The sequence below is a fragment of the Scyliorhinus torazame genome, chromosome 21 (assembly GCF_047496885.1).
Source record: "Scyliorhinus torazame isolate Kashiwa2021f chromosome 21, sScyTor2.1, whole genome shotgun sequence".
In the NCBI taxonomy this organism is placed as follows: Eukaryota; Metazoa; Chordata; class Chondrichthyes; order Carcharhiniformes; family Scyliorhinidae; genus Scyliorhinus; species Scyliorhinus torazame.
This window is the reverse complement of record NC_092727.1, coordinates 79484957-79504316: the sequence shown is the minus strand read 5'-3', so window position 1 is coordinate 79504316 and position 19360 is coordinate 79484957. Positions and strand designations below refer to the sequence as shown.

Genomic DNA, 19360 nt, shown 5'->3' with positions numbered 1-19360 from the left:
CATTGGTCACACAATAGGACCAGACAAGCAGCAAGAGAAAATAACCCTGTGCATAAAATAAATGTAAAATGCAGTGGATGCTGAAAATCTGAAATAAAAACAAAAGACTCAGCAAGTCGGGCAGCACCTGTGGCGAAAGAAACAGAGATAATGTTTCCAGTCCGTGCGACTCTCCTTCAGTCCTCTAAAGAGTCATATTGGACACTCAACGTTGACACAATATTTTCTCTCGTCACATACGCTGCCAGACCTGCTTAGTCTTTCCCAGCATTTTCTGTTTTTAACCCTGTGCGTAGTTGGCGATCTCAAGCTTTAACTATGTCAGAAGTGGGATGCGTCCCTTCGAGGAGCGATTATGCAGTCCCTATAGAGCAAACAAAACACATTAGATGACCCTGGACTTCTCAGCAGGTTACAGGAAGAACTGACTGGAATGCTAATGGGTTGCTCTGCTGATCAAAAAATATGCATAACGTCACTGCAGCATCTTCAAGCATCCCGAGTCTTTAGCCTTCTCCACAGTGTGTCTCATTGGAATGGAATGATGCCTTCCACTTTAATGGGAACAGGCACCTAACAGTGGCCGGAGAAGTATCCAGAACTGGCACAAAACCTGCAAAGTTCACCGCTCAGCGTTGGGATGATGTGACTGAATCAGAAAAGCCACACCCCATTGCACAGAATGGGCACATTCCCATAATGTCACAACCAGAATAATTAATTATGTATGTGGGCTGGACACAGTTCAAACTTAACATACTCAGAATATGATTCAACATTAAAGATGTAAAGGTCCCTCAGAAAGAAAGTTACACCAGTGCTATTTTTAGAATTCTTTTTTTACACTGTTGATGGGTTATCTCCCCCTCTGTTTAGTTGTTTTATTCTATCGTCAGGATATTCATCGTTTCCATAAGTTCCCAATAATTGTGCTGAGGCCAGTGGGAATCTACTCATATCTTCCAGTTCTGACTTCATTAATTACAGACCCCGAGGGTTTAGCACCAAATTCCGTGGTGAGGCGGGCATGATGGTTCATGTCCCACCATCATATCTCGGTGGCATTTTGAAAAGACACCCAACATCACTGACCTACTGTTGAAGAAAGAAGATAAATCTCCAGGAACATTCGGAGGCTTGAAGATGGACCTCCTCAATGACACAAAATCTGGAAAATCCACCTGTGGATGTACCTCCCACCCATGGTGTTGGTGTTCCAGGTTGCTGGTGACCTCCATCCTGAACCCCGGAGGAAGCCACAGGTATTGTTTGGGTAAGACACGACATCTGCATGCCAGATTGTTCCAGACATGTCCTGGACCAGCGTGTTTTCCCACTGGCATCATGAAGAATCCGGCATGAGTGGAAGATTGCAGTCAGGTCTTCGTCTGTATCCAATTAGTGAGATGTTTCACACCGGCTTCCAGAGGGTTTCCTGATCCACCATGGCGGGAACCAGTGGAAAGTCCTGCGAGAAATTCACTTTCATGTAAAACTGATTTTGGGCTCTTGCCAAATTACCCCCTCCCACGTGTCTGCCATTCAACCCGCCGACAGAGCTATGGGAGAATTCTGCCCCTATCCTTCATCAGAGAATAGCAAGAACATTACAAATGGGTGGGATTTTCCTGCCCCTTTTGCCGTGTTTTCTGACAGCGGACGTGGCTTGCCATTGGCCACCAATGGGATCTTCCAGTCCTGCCAATGTTTACGCCGTTTTGCATGGTGCACCCATCCTGCCATTGGGGAACACACTGCGCCGGGGTGCCGGGGGGGGGGGAGGTGGGCACCATTGTCAGGGCCGGAAGATCCCTTGACAGGAAGGGCTGGAAAATCCTTACCCGGTCTGGCCTAGATGTGACTCTAGACACACAGCAATGGGCCGACTCTTAAGTGCCATCTGAAATGGCCCTAGCAAGGCATTGTAAGGTTACAGTGTGCAAGTTCCAAACAGTCGCCCAAGACCGGGATCAAACCCGGGTCCCTGGCGCTGTGCGGCAGCAGTACTAACCACTGTGCCATCATGCCATCCTTCCATTGTTGCTCCATTCTATGGATTCTGTGGAGATGTTTAGCCCTAGAAATCTGAACCAGAATATTGTGGAGAAACACATAGGAGGTTCACTAGATTGAGTCCAGAGATGAGGGGTTTGTCGTATGAAGAGAGATTGAGCAGTTTGGAAGAATGAGGGGAGATCAAATTGAGGAATATAAGATGATAAAAGATATGGATAATGTAGGCGTGGAGCGGATGCTTTCTCTTGTGCGGCATACTAGAACGAGAGGTCATAGTCTCAGGATCAAGGGTAGCAAATTTAAAATAGATGAGGAGAAACTACTTCTCTCAAACTGTTGCGAATCTGTGGAATTCGCTATCCCAGAGTGTGGTGGATGCTGGGACAGTGAATAAATTTAAGGAGGAATTAGACAGATTTTTATTTCGTAATGGATTGAAGGGTTACGGAGAATGGGCAGGACGGTGACGTTGAGGCCATGATGAGATCAGACATGATTAAAAGGTGGAGCAGACTTGAGAGGCTAAATTGCCCACTAATGCTCCTACTTTTTATGTTCTTATGTCATGAGAAATAACTATTCTGTCTAATTCCACCTTCCAGCTCTTGGTCTGCAGCCCTGTAGGTAACAGCGCCTCAAGCACAAATCTGGTGTTCTCGATTAATGAGGGGATTTCTTGATTAATAAGGGATCAGAGGTTATGGGGAGAAGGCAGGACAATGGGGATGAGGGACATTTCAGCCATGATTGAATGGCGGAGCAGACCTGATAGGCCGATCGGCCTAATCCTGCTCCTCTGTCTTATGGTCTTATGAGCAACTATGCTGGAAGAGAATCTTCATTGAGAGAGAGAAGGCAAGTTAACCTTCAAAGTAGAGATTCCAATCGGAGAAAGGTAAGAAAAGTTGGGACAACTGTTCTACAGAACTGAGTAGAGGAAAAAGGGCAAAGGTCATGGGGTCAGCAGTGCCAATTAAAATTGGGATTTTCTTTTAACTTTTTGGTCAGCCCAGGTGTCTGTCACTGAGGTGAAATCACCTCAGTGTTTACCTGAGAGGGTTTCGATTTGCTCATAGGGAGTGTGCACTTCCTCCCAATGGCAACATGGCCCACTCCCCTCAAACCAGAGAACATAATCATAGCCTGATGACAGTCGAGGGTTAGGAACACCGAAGATAAATGATTTTTTTAAATCCCCTAATTACACCACATTCCTGGATTGGGAAGGGAAGTGGTTAGGCTGACCTCAGGGCTGTCTCTGTAGCTGCCTAAAAGCACACAAAGAGATGCAGACTCTTGGTATGCCTGACTGTGCACATTAGAGCAAGATGATCACACAGGGGAGTGACACTTGGCCGCTGATGGTCTCTCAATCTTTTATCCTTTCTGATCCTTTAAATAGTTTTCTTTCAGAAAACATGATTTAACGATATAGTATACGAGTAATTTGAGATAGGATGTGTGGTGAGTGGGAGGAGCAAGTGACTTTGGGCCTATGGTTCTACCACTACTCCCCTCATGACCAGATCTGGTGTTGACTTGTTGTCCGGGATTTTCCAGCCCTGTCATTGTGGAGATTCGGCAGCCCGGCCAAAGTCCATTGACCTTCGGCGGGACTGGACATTTCCAGCAGAGGGCGGGGCTGGAAAAAAATCCCACCCATCGTTAGAAATTGGTCACTGTGATTGCTCAATAATTCCATTCTAGGCCGATACCAGGATGATGGAAAGTTAAGCAGAAACATTTTGGTACATTCTCCCCGTGTTTGGTGGGTTTCGCCTCCACAATCCAAAGATGTGCAGGATAGGTGGATTGGCCACACTAAATTGCCTCTTAATTGGAAAAAATGAATTGGGTACTCTAAATTTATTTTTTTTAAAGAAAGATTTTGGTATTTTCCGATTAATCTTGCCAACTGTGATTTAATGTATTTCTGGGGGTTTCATTACAGCTCCATCCCTCTCCCCCTCCTCCCCACCAATCACATTCGGTGGGCAACACATCCATAGAACATAGAACAGTGCAGATAGAACAGGTCCTTCGGCCCTCGGTGTTGTGCCGAGCTTTGTCCAAAACCAAGATCAAGCTATCCCACTCCCTGTCATTCTGGTGTGCTCCATGTGCCTATCCATTAACCGCTCGAAAGTTCCTAAAGTGTCCGACTCCACTAACACAGCAGGCAGTCCATTCCACACCCTAACCACTCTCTGAGTAAAGAACCTACCTCGGACATCCCTCCTATATCTCCCACCCTGAACCTTATAGTTATGCCCCCTTGTAACAGCTACATCCACCGGAGGAAATAGTCTCAGAACGTCCACTCTATCTATCCCCCTCATCATCTTATAAACCTCTATTAAGTCGCCTCTTATCCTCCTCCGGTCCAAAGAGAAAAGCCCTAGCTCCCTCAACCTTTACTCATAAGACCTACCCTCCAAACCAGGCAGCATCCTGGTAAATCTCCTTTGCACCCTTTCCAATGCTTCCACATCCTTCCTATAGTGAGGTGACCAGAACTGCACACAATATTCCAAATGTGGTCTTACCAGGGTCATGTACTGTTGCAGCATAACCCCAAGGCTCTTAAACTCAAGCCCCCTGCTAATAAACGCTAACACACTATAGGCCTTCTTCACGGCTCTATCCACTTGAGTGGCAACCTTCAGAGATCTGTGGACATGAACCCCAAGATCTCTCTGTTCTCCCACATTCCTCAGAACCCTGCCGTTGACCCTGTAATCTGCATTCAAATTTCTCCTACCAAAATGAATCAGCTCGCACTTATCAGGGTTGAACTCCATCTGCCATCTTTCGGCCCAGCTCTGCATCCTATCAATGTCTCTTTGCAGCCTACAACAGCCCTCCACCTCATCCACTACTCCACCAATCTTGGTGTCATCAGCAAATTTACTGACCCACCCTTCAGCCCCCTCCTCCAAGTCATTGATAAAAATCACAAATAGCAGAGGACCCAGCACTGATCCCTGTGGTACACCACTGATAACTGGTCTCCAGTCTGAACATTTTCCATCCACCACCACCCTCTGTCTTCTATGTGCTAGCCAGTTACTTATCCAATTGGCCAAATTTCCCTCTATCCCACACCTCCATACTTTCTTCATGAGCCGACCATGGGGAACCTTATCATACTTGTGACATAACGATTTCCTATGGTAATTAAATAAACAAAAAAGCAAGGAGAAATGTTCAAAGAAAATGACAAAAAAAATCCTTTTTTAATGTCCTGGTGATTTTTCTCCAGTGTCACACACATCAGTGTCCTCTAGATATATCTTCAATTCCTGGAGACACCAGGACAATCCTGGAGGGACAATCCCATCCAGTAATTCCTTCTCTTTCTTTCATTCTCTCATCCCCTCGCGGTCTTGTGTTTCATTCTATCCTCCTTTTTTTAATCCCCTTATCCCTTCTGTTATGGGCCAGGGTTTAGAGAACCCAAAGTGTATCATGGAGTTCACCTGACCCACAATGTTTAATAGATTGTGGTATGGGGAGCATACGGCCCACTCTACAGGGGTGGTACAACAGAAATGGAAAAGTATTTTTTAAAGCAAAACGATGTTTATTCTATGAACTCAAGTTCACCTTTTTAAAACATACAGTGAACATCTTAGCAACCATTAATTCAAATATAAACCCTAAAGAATACAAAACAAAGTAATCCTTAAGCTGTACTTTTAACATCCATAAAAACCTTTAAAACACAAAGATCAGGTTTAAATTCACTATTGAGAGCAGTTGTTAGTTTTAAATCACCAAAGCATCGAATTACAGTCTTTAGATTACAGAGAGATTAATACACCTTCTGGCTGTGACTGCAGCTATCCAGCTCTGAAAATGAAACTAAAACACATCCTGCAGCAAACAGCCTAAAACGAAAGTAAAAAGCTGACAGGCAGCCCAGCTCCACCCACACTCTGACACCACTGATAAACACCCATTTCTTAAAGGTACATTTCTTAAATACCCATTTCTTAAAGGTACTCTCACATGACACTTCCCTCTCTCATTCTCTCGAACATTCTCCTATTCCCCCTTCTGTCTAGTTTTTATTCCCACCCTCTGACTTTTCTTTCTTTCTCATTCTCTTTGCCTCATTCTTTCTCTCCCAACAGGTGGACTTTCCAAGCTTGGTTTCCATGGGTAGAACTTTAAAGATGACGAGCGGTTGGCCCCGATCAATCTGATTGGCCGACAGCTCTCCAACCCGTCTAGACACAGCGCTGCAATGGCCAGACCTGGTACTGCAGCACTCTGCCTGGAACACGTCCCGAGAACGTCCTCAAGAGGGAGCATTCAGATTGAGACCGTACCCCCCCAACATCCTCCCCCCCGCTTCCCACCCAAGATTCATAGAAGTTTTTTTTATCTGCTTCCCACCCTCCCTGCATCCTCCAGCCTAAAAATAGAGTCTGGGCAGGAAAAGGCACCCAAGTGGCCAAGGACCTTAGCAGCTGAGAGGGCAGGTTTCCCATCAGAGGCCCCTACCCGCCGAAGCATGAAATTGTGTCTGGGTCAGGATGGGCGTGTTCCCAGGCAGGAGTCCCATCCATTCAATTCTACCTTCCCTCGCCTCAGAATCCACCCTGGGGAGCATAAAATACTACCCCATGTCTGTTTAACAAAGAAAAATTGACACAGAGCCAGGTAAAGAGATATTAGGGCAAATGAGGTAAAGCATTGGTAAATGGGGTAGGATGTAAGGAGTGTCCTAAAGGGAGAAATGGCAGGGCAGTGAGGAAAATAAGAACTAGGAGCAGGAGTAGGCCATCTGGCCCCTCGAGCCTGTTCCACCATTCAATGAGATCATGGCTGATCTTTTGTGAACTCAGCTCCACTTTCCGGCCCGAACACCATAACCCTTAATCCCTTTATTCTTCAAAAAACTATCTATCTTTATCTTAAAAACATTTAATGAAGGAGCCTCTACTGCTTCACTGCACAAGGAATTCCACAGATTCACAACCCTTTGGGTGAAGAAGTTCCTCCTAAACTCAGTCCTAAATCTACTTCCCCTTATTTTGAGGCCATGCCCCCTAGTTCTGCTTTCACCTGCCAGTGGAAACAACCTGCCCGCATCTATCCTATCTATTCCCTTCATAATTTTATATGTTTCTATACGATCCCCCCTCATCCTTCTAAATTCCAACGTGTACAGTCCCAGTCTACTCAACCTCTCCTCGTAATCCAACCCCTTCAGCTCTGGGATTAACCTAGTGAATCTCTTCTGCACACCCTCCAGTGCCAGTACGTCCTTTCTCAAGTAAGGAGACCAAAACTGGACCAATACTCCAGGTGTGGCCTCACTAACACCTTATGCAGTTGCAGCATAACCTCCCTAATCTTCAACTCCATCCCTCTAGCAATGAAGGACAAAACTCCATTCACGTTCTTAATCACCTCTTGAACTTGTAAACCAACTTTTTGTGACTCATGCACTAGCACACCCAGGTCTCTCTGCACAGCAGCACGTTTTAATATTTTATCATTTAAATAATAATCCCTTTTGCTGTTATTTCTACCAAAATGGATAACCTCACATTTGTCAACATTGTATTCCATCTGCCAGATCCTAGCCCATTCATTTAAACTATCAAAATCCCTCAGCAGACTTCCGGTATCCTCTGCACTTTTTGCTTTACCACTCATTTTAGTGTCGTCTGCAAACTTGGACACATTGCACTTGGTCCCCAACTCCAAATCTTCTATATTAGAAAGACGTGCTTGTTAGGTGAATTGGGCATTCTGAATTCTCCCTCAGTGTACCCGAACAGGCGGAGTAGCGTGGCGACTGGGGGATTTTCGCAGCAACTTCATTACAGTATTAATGTAAGCCTACTTGTGACAATAATAAAGATTATTATTATAATTTCCGGAATTCTCTGGTTTCATAGATTTCATGCATTTTGAGTGTAGAAGGAGGCTATTCTGCCAATCGAGTCTGAACCGGCCCTTGGAAAGAGCACCCTACTTAAGCCCACACCTCCACCCTATCCCCATAACCCAGTAACCACTTCTAACCTTTCTGGACACTAAGGGCAATTTATCATGGCCAATCCACCTAACCTGCACATCTTTGGACTGTGGGAGGAAACCGGTGCACCCGGAGGAAACCCACGCAGACACGGGGAGAACGTGCAGACTCCGCACAGACAGTGACCCAAGCCGGGAATCAAACCTGGGACCCTGGAGCTGTGAAGCAACAGTGCTAATCACTGTGCTGCCATGCCGCCCATGGTTGTGCGTTTCCCAGTGGTGTGGGGTGACAGTGGATAGACAATGGCAAACATTCAAGGAACGCACGGAGGAACTACAGCAACACGGTAGCACAGTGGTGAGCACTGTTGCTTCACAGCTCCAGGGTCCCAGGTTCGATTCCTGGCTTGGGTCGCTGTCGGTGCGGAGTCTGGGCATTCTCCCGTGTCTGCGTGGGTTTCCTCCGGGTGCTCCGGTTTCCTGGTGGGGACTTTGTTGCAAATCCAATTGACAAGCTGCGGGAGTAGAGAATCCCACTGCCAGTGAATGGAACGGCCAAATACTCCACACTCGTTAGTAGCGGACACGCAACGGAGATTCCCGGCCCATAAATCAGCCCCACCTTCATGAGGAACCCTTTGTGTGTCACCTTATTGAATGCCATTTGGAAATGCAAGTCTGCTACATCTGCACTGTTTGAGTCTAACCACCATTTTACATCCACCACAGGGAATGGCAAGTGCGAGTGCGGGGAATGTAGGTGCTTCGCAAATTGGAACGACATTTACTGCAACTGCACCACCAAGACCGACAGCTGCATCACGGCCGTTGGATCGGTCTGCAGCAGGCGAGGGAGCTGCGTGTGTGGGAAGTGTGTTTGTCAGGATGCAGCATATGGAGACCACTGTGAGAAATGCCCCACCTGCCCTGACGCCTGCTCCATAAAAAGGTGAGTTCACAGCCCCCTCACCCTCCACATTGTCCACACCTCGAGAGAGGTGTGGGCAGCACGGTAGCACAGTGGTTAGCATTGTTGCTCAGCAGCTCCAGGGTCCCAGGTTCGATTCCTGGCTTGGGTCGCTGTCTGTGTGGAATCTGCACATTCTCCCGTGTCTGCGTGGGTTTCCTCCGGGTGCTCCGGTTTCCTGGTGGGGACCTTGCTGTATGCAAATTCTCTGTCGTATTTCTGATCTTCCAACAGTATACACAAGTCAAAGATGCTTAATTGCATTAGGATGAGCTGAAAAGGCTCATGATCCTAGAGGAATGCAATTTTTTCTTTTCAGCAGGCAGAATGAACCAAAAAATAAAGATGAACACTAACTGAAAAGACAACAGATTTCCGGGGACTCACAGAGGCACAGGATCAGCGGAGGATTAGGTGTGATTGGGATGTCATTCATGGTGGGATAACATTAGTGGGTGTCATATATAGACGCCCAACCTGCAGTGGTGGGGTTGGGAATGGCATTAACAAGAAATTAGAGATGCATGTAACAAGGGAATATCGGTGGAACTTCCGGTTGCGGCTATGCAGAGCTAAGCCGCACGAATCGGCAGCTCCCGCTATCACGGACTTTCGGGCTCGTTAGAGGAGCCCCAACGGATTTTTTTTCGAAGACAACCCATGGGGAAGGGAAGAGAGAGGTCCCCCTTCAACTTTTATGGACCGGACCAGAAGTGAAACAGCCAAAAAAATCGGCATTGGAGCAGCGGGAGAAGCGAGGGAAGAAAAGCAAAATGGCGGCGGCTGGGGACAAAGCGGAGTGCGGGCCGGAGCTGCAGGAGTTCATCAAGCGCTGCTTCGAGGAGCTGCGGAAGGAGATGCTGGAGCCTATGTTGTCGGCAATTGAAGGACTAGGGATGACCCAGAAGGCCCACGGGGTAAAGATCCAGGAGGTACAGAAAAGAGTCAGTGAGAATGAGGACGAGATCTTGGGCCTGGCGGTGAGAGTGGAGGAGCACGAGGCGCTGCACAAGAGGTGGGCGGGAAGACTCGAAGACCTGGAGAACATGTCGAGGAGAAAGAACCTGCGGATCCTGGGTCTCCCTGAAGGAGTGGAGGGGGCCGATGCCGGGGCATACGCGAGCACGATGCTCGGGGCGATGATGGGCCCGGAGGCCCCTTCGAGGCCGCTGGAGCTGGATGGGGCACACCGGGTGCTGGCGAGGAGGCCCAAGGCAAATGAGCCGCCAAGGGCGATGGTGGTGAGATTTCACCGGTTCACGGACAGAGAGAGGGTCCTGAAATGGGCCAAGAAGGAGCGGAGCAGCAAGTGGGACAATGCAGAGATCCGAATATACCCGGACTGGAGCACGGAGGTTGCTCAGCAGAGAGCAGGTTTCAACCGGGCCAAGGCGGTGTTGCACCGGAATGGAGTGAGATTTGGAATGCTGCAGCCAGCGCGACTGTGGGTCACACACAAGGATCAACACTATTACTTCGAAACGCCTGAAGAGGCGTGGACCTTCATACAAACCGAAAAGTTGGACTCAAACTGAGGGTTTGTGAGGGTGGGGGGGATGTTTGAGGTTTGAGGTTTGCTGTGTGATGGTTGTTGTATATAGGGGGTCAATCACGCGCAGCAAATGTTACATGGGCTGGGGGAGAGGCTTTGAAAAGCGCGGGGTTCTTCCCGCGCTAGGGAAGAAAGGCGGGAAGGGGAATGGAGGAACGCATACTGATTGGGACACACCCACACGGGGAGGTCAATGGGATGGCGGGGGAAGCCGGGGTCAGCAGGTGTCAGCTGACTTACGGGAGTGATATGGGGGGGAGCAAAAAAGCTAGACAGGGGTCTAGCGGGGGGGAGGGGGTTAGGGGGTTCCCCGGCTGGGGGACTGGAGGGTGAGGGTGGCGCGGACACGGGACTGGCCTAGAAAAGGAGATGGCCTGTCGGCGGGGGGGGGGGGGGGGGGGGAGGGAGTGGGGTGAGAGCCCCTCCAATCCGGCTGATAATGTGGAACGTGAGGGGCCTGAACGGGCCGGTGAAGAGGGCCCGAGTGTTCGCGCACTTAAATGGACTGAAGGCAGACGTGGTCACGCTCCGAGAGACACATCTGAAGGTGGCGGACCAGGTTAGGTTAAGAAAGGGATGGGTAGGACAGGTATTCCATTCGGGGCTGGATGCGAAGAATAGAGGGGTGGCAATATTGGTGGCGAAGCGGGCGTCATTTGAGGCCAAGACTATCGTAGTGGATAATGGAGGGCAATATGTGATGGTGAGCGGTAGGTTGCAGGGGACGTGGGTGGTGTTGGTAAATGTATACGCCTCGAACTGGGATGATGCTGGATTCATGAAGCGCATGTTGGGGCGCATTCCGGACCTGGAGGTAGGAGGCCTGATCATGGGTGGGGACTTCAATACAGTGTTGGACCCATCCCGAGGGTGACGGGGACGGAGTATTCGGCCATAGCCATTTCGGATCACGCCCCGCACTGGATGGAACTGGAGCTGGGAGAGGAGAGGGACCAACGCCCGCTGTGGCGGCTGGATGTGGGACTGCTGGCAGATGAGGTGGTGTGTGGGAAGGTGAGGGGGTGCATCGAAAGGTACTTGGAGGCCAACGACAACGGGGAGGTGCGGGTGGGGGTGGTATGGGAGGCGTTGAAGGCGGTGATCAGGGGAGAGCTAATCTCCATCAGGGTTCACAGGGAGAAGACAGAGGGCTTGGAAAGGGAGAGGTTAGTGGGGGAGATTTTAAGAGTGGGCAGGAGATACGCAGAGGCCCCTGAGGAGAGATTACTTGGGGAAAGACGACGGCTCCAGACGGAGTTTGATCTGTTGACGACAGGGAAGGCAGAGGCACAGTGGAGGAAGGCGCAGGGGGCGACCTACGAGTATGGGGAAAAGGCTAGTCGGATGCTGGCACACCAGCTCCGTAAGAGGATGGCAGCGAGGGAAATAGGGGGAGTCAAGGATGAAAGGGGAGCCACGGTGCGGAGTGCGACGAAAATAAACGAGGAATTCAAGGCCTTCTATGAAGAGCTGTACAGACCCCAGCCCCCAGCGGGGGAAGAGGGGATGAGATGATTCCTAGACCAACTGAGATTCCCGAGGGTGGAGGAGCAAGCGATGGCTGGTTTGGGGGCACCAAGTGGGTTGGAGGAGCTGAGCAAGGGTTTGGGGAGCATGCAGGCGGGGAAGGCCCCGGGACCGGACTGGTTCCCGGTGGAGTTCTACAGGAAGTACGTAGACCTGCTGGCCCCGCTATTAGTGAGGACCTTGAATGAGGCAAGAGAGGAGGGGACCCTGCCCCCGACAATGTCGGAAGCGACGATTTCTTTGATCCTAAAGCGGGACAAGGACCCACTGCAATGTGGATCGTACAGGCCGATCTCGCTCCTCAATGTGGATGCTAAGTTGCTGGCAAAAGTGCTGGCCACGAGGATCGAGGACTGTGTCCCGGGGGTGATCCACGAGGACCAGACGGGATTTGTAAAGGACAGGCAATTAAACACCAATGTGCTGCAGCTCTTAAACGTGATAATGATGCCATCGGAGGAGGGAGAGGCGGAGATAGTGGCAGCTATGGACGCGGAGAAGGCCTTTGACCGAGTAGAGTGGGAGTACCTCTGGGAGGTGCTGCGTAGGTTTGGGGTCGGGAGAGGGTTTATCATTTGGGTTAAGCTCCTTTACAGAGCCCCGGTGGCGAGTGTAGTGACGAACCGGCGGAGCTCGGAGTACTTTCGACTGTACCGAGGGACGAGGCAGCGGTGCCCCCTGTCCCCCCTGTTGTTCGCATTGGCGATCGAACACTTGGCCATGTCATTGAGGGAGTCTAGGAAATGGAGGGGGGTGGTCCGAGGGGGAGAAGAGCATCGGGTGTCGCTTTATGCAGATGACCTGTTGCTGTATGTGGCGGATGCAATGGAGGGGATGGTGGAGGTCATGCAGACTCTCAGGGAGTTTGGGGAGTTTTCAGTCTATAAGCCCAATGTTGGGAAGAGTGAGCGTTTTGTACTACAGGCAGGGGACCAAGAAAAGGGGATAGGGGATCTACCGCTGAGGAGGGCGGAGGGGAGCTTTCGGTACCTGGGGATCCAGATAGCCAGGAGTTGGGGGGCCCTACATAAACTGAATCTGACGAGGTTGGTGGAGCAAATGGAGGAGGACTTCAAAAGATGAGACATGTTACCGCTCTCGCTAGCGGGTAGAGTGCAGTCGGTCAAAATGGTGGTCCTTCCGAGGTTTCTGTTTGTGTTTCAGTGCCTTCCCATCGTGATCACCAAGGCCTTTTTTAAGAGAGTAGGTAGGAGTATTATGGGGTTTGTGTGGGCGAATAGGACCCCGAGGGTAAGGAGAGGGTTCCTGGAATGCAGTAGGGACCGAGGAGGGTTGGGGCTGCCAAACCTGGGGAGCTACTACTGGGCAGCAAATGTGGCGATGATCCGCAAGTGGGTGATGGAGGGAGAGGGGGCGGCATGGAAGAGGATAGAGATGGCGTCCTGTAAAGGAACGAGCCTGGGGGCGTTGGTGACGGCATCGCTGCCGCTCTCGCCGTCAAAGTATACCACGAGCCCGATGGTGGCGGCAACGCTAAGGATCTGGGGCCAGTGGAGACGGCACCGGGGTGCAATGGGAGCATCGGTGTGGTCCCCGGTCAGGGGTAACCACCGGCTTATCCCGGGGAGGATGGACGGGGGTTTCAGAGCTGGCATCGGGCGGGGATTGGAAGAATGGGGGACCTGTTCATTGACGGGACGTTTGCGAGCCTAGGGGCACTGGAGGAGAAGTTTGAGATACCCCCGGGAAATGCTTTTAGATATATGCAGGTGAGGGCGTTTGTGAGGCGACAGGTGAGGGAATTCCCGTTGCTCCCGGCACAAATTTCAAGACAGGGTGATCTCGGGTGTATGGGTCGGGGAGGGCAAGGTGTCGACAATATACCAGGAGATGGAAGAAGAGGGGGAAGCGCTGGTAGAAGAGCTGAAGGGTAAATGGGAGGAGGAGCTGGGGGAGGAGATTGAGGAAGGTCTGTGGGTTGATGCCCTGGGTAGGGTTAACTCCTCCTCCTCGTGTGCCAGGCTCAGCCTGATACAATTTAAGGTGGTTCACAGAGCGCACTTGACGGGGGCGAGGTTGAGTAGGTTCTTTGGGGTAGAGGACAGATGTGGAAGGTGCTCAGGGAGCCCGGCGAACCATGTCCATATGTTTTGGTCATGCCCGGCACTGGAGGGGCTGTGGAGAGGAGTGGCGGGAGCAATATCTCAGGTGGTGAAAGTCTGGGTCAAGCCAAGCTGGGGGCTAGCAATATTTGGAGTGGTGGGTGAGCAGGGAGTGCAGGAGGCGAAAGAGACCGGCATTCTGGCCTTTGCGTCCCTAGTAGCCCGGCGAAGGATCTTGCTCATATGGAAAGAGGCGAAGCCCCCCAGCGTGGAGGCCTGGATAAACGACATGGCTGAGTTCATAAAGCTGGAGAGGATTAAGTTCGCCTTGAGAGGGTCTGCGCAGGGGTTCTACAGGCGGTGGCAACCGTTCCTAGACTATCTCGCGGAGCGTTAGAGGAAGGTCGGTCAGCAGCAGCAGCAGCCTAGGGGGGGGTGGGGGGGAATGGGGGCTTTCCTGGGAGGGTGGATGAGCAAGAGATAACATGAAGGATTGGGGAAACTGGCACGTGTGGGAGAGAGCCAGTGTACAAAGCTATGTAACATATCATTTCACCATGTATATATCTTGCTCTGTGCGATTTATTTTGTTACGGGGGTGGGGGGGGGGGGGGTTTATTGTTTGTACGGGTGAAAAATTGTGTTAAAAAACTTTAATAAATATATATATTTTTTTAAATGGAATATCGGTGATCATGGGTGATTTTAATCTTCACATAGACGGGGCAAATCAAATTAGCCACAATGTCGTAGAGGAGGAATTCCTGGAGTGTATACGGGATGGTTTTCTTGACCACTATATGGAGGGACCAACTAGAGAGCAGGCCACCTTAGACTGGGTAGTGTGTAATGAGAAGGGAATTATTGCCAATCTGGTTGTACGAAATCCCTTGGGGATGAGCGAACATAACATGATAGAATATTTTATCAAGATGGAGAGTGAAGTAGTTGATTCGGAGACTAGGGTGCTGAATCTTAATAAAGGGAACCAGTAGGATATGAGGCGTGAGTTGGCCTTGATAGATTGGGGAGAGTTACTTAAAGGGATGACAATGAATAGACAATGGCAAACATTCAAGGAACACATGGAGGAACTACAGCAACTGTTCATTCCTGTCTGGCACAAAAGCAAAGGAGGTAAGAGGGCCAATCCATGGCTTACAAAGAGATACAAGGAAGAAGCATACAGATTGGCCAAGAAAATTAATAGGTCTGAGGATTGGGAGCAGTTTAGAATTCAGCAAAGAAGGACAAAGGGATTGATTGTGAAGGGGAAAGTACAGTACGAAAGGAAGCTTGCAGGGAACATAAAGTCTGATACTAAGAGTTTCTACAGATCTGTGAAGAGAAAGAGATTGGTAAAGAGAAATATAGGCCCCCTACAGACAGAAACAGGGGAATGCATAATAAGGGACAAAGAAATGGCTGAGCAATTGAATACATACTTTGGTTCTGTCTTCACAAATGAGGACACAAATCAGATCCCAGAAATGTTGGAGAATGAAAGGTGTAGTGAGAGGGAAGAAATGAGGGAGATCAACATTGGTACAGAAATGGTGCTGGGAAAACTGATGGGATTGAAGGCGGATAAATCCCCAGGGCCTGAGAATCTGCATCCCAGAGTGCTTAAGGAGGTGGCTCTGAAAATAGTGGATGCATTGGTGGTCATCTTCCGGGATTCTATAGACTCTGGAACTGTCCCTGCAGATTGGAGGGTAGCTCATGTCACTCCGATATTCAAAAAGGGAGGTAGAGAGAAAGCAGGGAATTATAGACCAGTAAGTATAACATCAGTAGAGGGGAAAATACTTGAATCCATTATCAAGGACTTTATAGCGGAACATTTAGAAAGCAGGGGCAGGATCAGTCAGAGTCAGCATGGATTTATGAGGGAAAATCATGCTTGACAAATCTGTTGGAATTCTTTGAAGAGGTAACCAGTACAGTTGACAAGGGGGAGCCAGTCGATGTGGTATATTTGGACTTTCAGAAGGCGTTTGGCAAAGTCCCGCATAAGAGATTATCTTATTAAAATTAAAGCGCATGGGATTGGGGAAATGTATTGAGGTGGATCGAAAACTGGTTGGCAGAGAGGAAACAAAGAGGAGGGTTTAATGGGTGCTTTTCAAATTGGCAGACAGTAATTAGTGAGGTACCACAGGGATCGGTTCTGGGACCCCAGCTATTCACAATATATATTAATGATTTGGATAAGGGAACAAAATGTACCATCTCAAAGTTTGCAGATGATACCAAATTAGGTGGGAGGGTGAATTGTGACGAGGATACAGGGATCCTACAGGATGATCTGGGCAGGTTGGGCGAGTGGGCAAACCAATAGCAGATGCAGTATAATTTGGATAAGTGTGAGGTTATTCATTTTGGAAGCAAAAACAGGAAGGCAGATTACTACCTGAATGGTTATAAATTGGGAGAGGGGAGTGTGCAGCAGGACCTGGGTGTCCTTGTGCACCATTCACTGAAGGTAAGCATGCAGGTGCAGCAGGCGGTAGAGAAGGTTAATGGTATGTTCGCCTTCATTGCAAGAGGTTTTGAGTATAGAAACAGGGATGTGTTGCTGCATTGTACAGGGCCTTGATGAGGCCACACTTGGAGTATTGTGTGCAGCTTTTGGTCTCCTTCTCTGAGGAAGGATGTTCTTGCTCTCGAGGGAGTGCAGCGAAGGTTTACCAGACTGATTCCAGGGATGGTGGGACTGTCATATGAGGAAAGATTGACTAGGTTGGGATTGTTCTTGCTGGAGTTCAGAAGAATGAGGAGGGATCTCATAGAAAGTTATAAAATTCTAACAGGACTAGACAGGGTAGATGCAGGGAAGATGTTACCAATGATGGGTGTGTCCAGAACTAGGGGTCACAGCCTGAGGATTCAGGGTGAACCATTTTGGACAGAGATAAGGAGACATTTCTTCACACAAAGAGTGGTGAGCCTGTGGAATTCATTACCACAGGAAGTAGTTGATGCTAAAACTTTGAATATATTCAAGAGACGGCTGGATATAGCACTTGGGGAGAATGGAATCCAAAGGCTATGGGGAGAAAGCAGGATTAGGCTATTGAATTGGATGATCAGCCATGATCGTGATGAATGGCGGAGCAGGCTCGAAGGGCCAAAAGGCCTCCTCCTGCTCCTATTTTCTATGTACCTATGTATCTATGTAACCTATATACAACAACCCTATATACATAACCTGAAGGCCAGCATTAGTGAGGGCCACGAGAGGGAGGGGAGAACCTTGGAGAACAATTTCAAAATGAACGATTTGGGTTTCACAGAGGTGTAAATTCTCATATTTTGTTCAATCTCTTCCCCCTCCCCTCCCCTTTTCCCACAGTGACTGTGTCAGGTGTAAGGTGTTTGATACTGGGGAGCTGAAGAAGAACGGCACATGCCACAAGGTGTGCACAGATGAGATTCGACAGGTGGAGGATCTGGGTGAGTTTACACATTGATGTGGCAAGTTAAGCTACCAGCAGTCCTGCTTATTGGTTGTCTAATCAGGACATGACCCCTCCTGGGCACAGCACCTTCCCCCTACAGGCACAGTGTCACCAATAAACCCTCCCCCCACAGGCACAATATCACCAAAAACCCTCCCTCCACAGGCACAGTGTCACCAATAAACCCTCCCCACAAGCGCAGTATCATCAACAAACCCGCCCCCCATTGACACAGTGTCACCAAAATACCCTCCCCCTCAGGTTTAGTATCATCAATGAATGCTGTGGTGATGTGCATCAATGTAAATACATGTAGGCTAGCTAGACACTAGAGGGAGTACCAGAAACACACACACACAGACACTCAACCAATAGAACAGTTAGATAGGAGATGACCAATGGACAATCACGATACACAAGGAGGTGACACGACCACAGGGTGGCATTACACCAACCCATATATAAAGGATACCACACACATGATCTGCCTCTTTCCAGTGGAAACAGTCAGTGAGTACAGACACAGGGTTGATTCAATATTACACCCACCACGTGGATTGCAGCAACTGGTTAGTCAGTCTGGGTAGCTATAGTAGGATTAGCAGTAGTGTCGAACCAGAGTAATAGAAGTGTAAATAGTTTAATAAACGTGTTGAAGTTATCTCCACGTCTGAACCTTCCTTTGGCAAGTGCACCACAAGGAAGCCACTTATGTTACACATACAACCTAACAAATCATGGTACCAGAAGTGAACTGTTTCAATCCATATAGCCATACCTCAGCGTACAGTGACAACCAGCAATAATACCCAGGCAAGATGTTCGAGATCCCAGTTCTGCAGCAGCTCCAGTGCCACGGCGATCTCCGCCAAAACTGGCGGGCATTCCGGCAAAAGTTTGAAATCTTCCTGGTGGCAGCCGAACTAGAAGAATTGGCCGATCCTGAAAAAACAGAGCTTCTCCTCACCATCGCCGGTGCCAGAACAGAAGAGATCTTTTAAAAATTCAAGTTCTCCAAAGGGCAAAACAGGAGCGACTTCCAGGCAGTCCTGGACAAATTCGGCAAATACTGTGAGGAAAATAAACTCCAACCAGCAAGAAAAGGTAAGAGAAGCACCAGTACTCACCTTGAGGCCCAAATCCCAGAGCAGAGAACAATTTTGGTCGGTGGCCATCTTTCTAAAGGGTCTGCACTTGCGCAGTTGCGTGAGAAGCGCGCAGAACGGAATGTCGTTTGCGCATGCGCGAAAAGCCATGCGTGCGCAATAACGAAAACGGCCCGATGTAATGGAACAGCGATCTGCACATGCGCAATCGCTTCCTAGGCGCTACATCACGCGTGTCATGACGTCAGAGGCCCAGGACCACGCCCATTTAAAGGAGAAACATCCCAAATCATACAAAAAATCTTTTAAAGCTGTAAAACAACCTTCCTTCACCTGGAATGCAAGCACAATGCCTCAAATTGAACCAGGAAATAAAATAAACCTCTGAAGAACCCTGCAACAAGCAGTTATCTATGCCCAAACCGATGATTCCGACCCTGAATACTTCAATACCGACCGTTACATTTTCTCTGGACCTCGCGAGCCCAATGGCAGCTCCGACGCAAACAGTGATGATATGGTCATAGAAGACTACGACTCGGACGAACCTTTCACCTTGGGAGACTACCCCAGTACCAAATTCGAACTGCAACTAGACGTTTTGCACATTGGCGACCCCCATATTGAATCTGACGCAGACGCGGATTCGTTCTTCGGATTTGAGGATCTTC

General features: G+C 49.1%; 1 protein-coding gene across 1 annotated transcript in view; it reads left to right on the top strand.

The window, feature by feature from the left end:
- Positions 1 to 19360, top strand: part of LOC140398366 (integrin beta-3-like) — a 229271-nt gene that overhangs the window by 184587 nt on the left and 25324 nt on the right. The window contains exons 11-12 of the mRNA XM_072486981.1: positions 8743 to 8962; positions 17478 to 17578. Of these exons, the coding sequence (XP_072343082.1) occupies positions 8743 to 8962; positions 17478 to 17578 (321 nt within the window). The remainder of the gene's footprint in view (positions 1 to 8742; positions 8963 to 17477; positions 17579 to 19360) is intronic.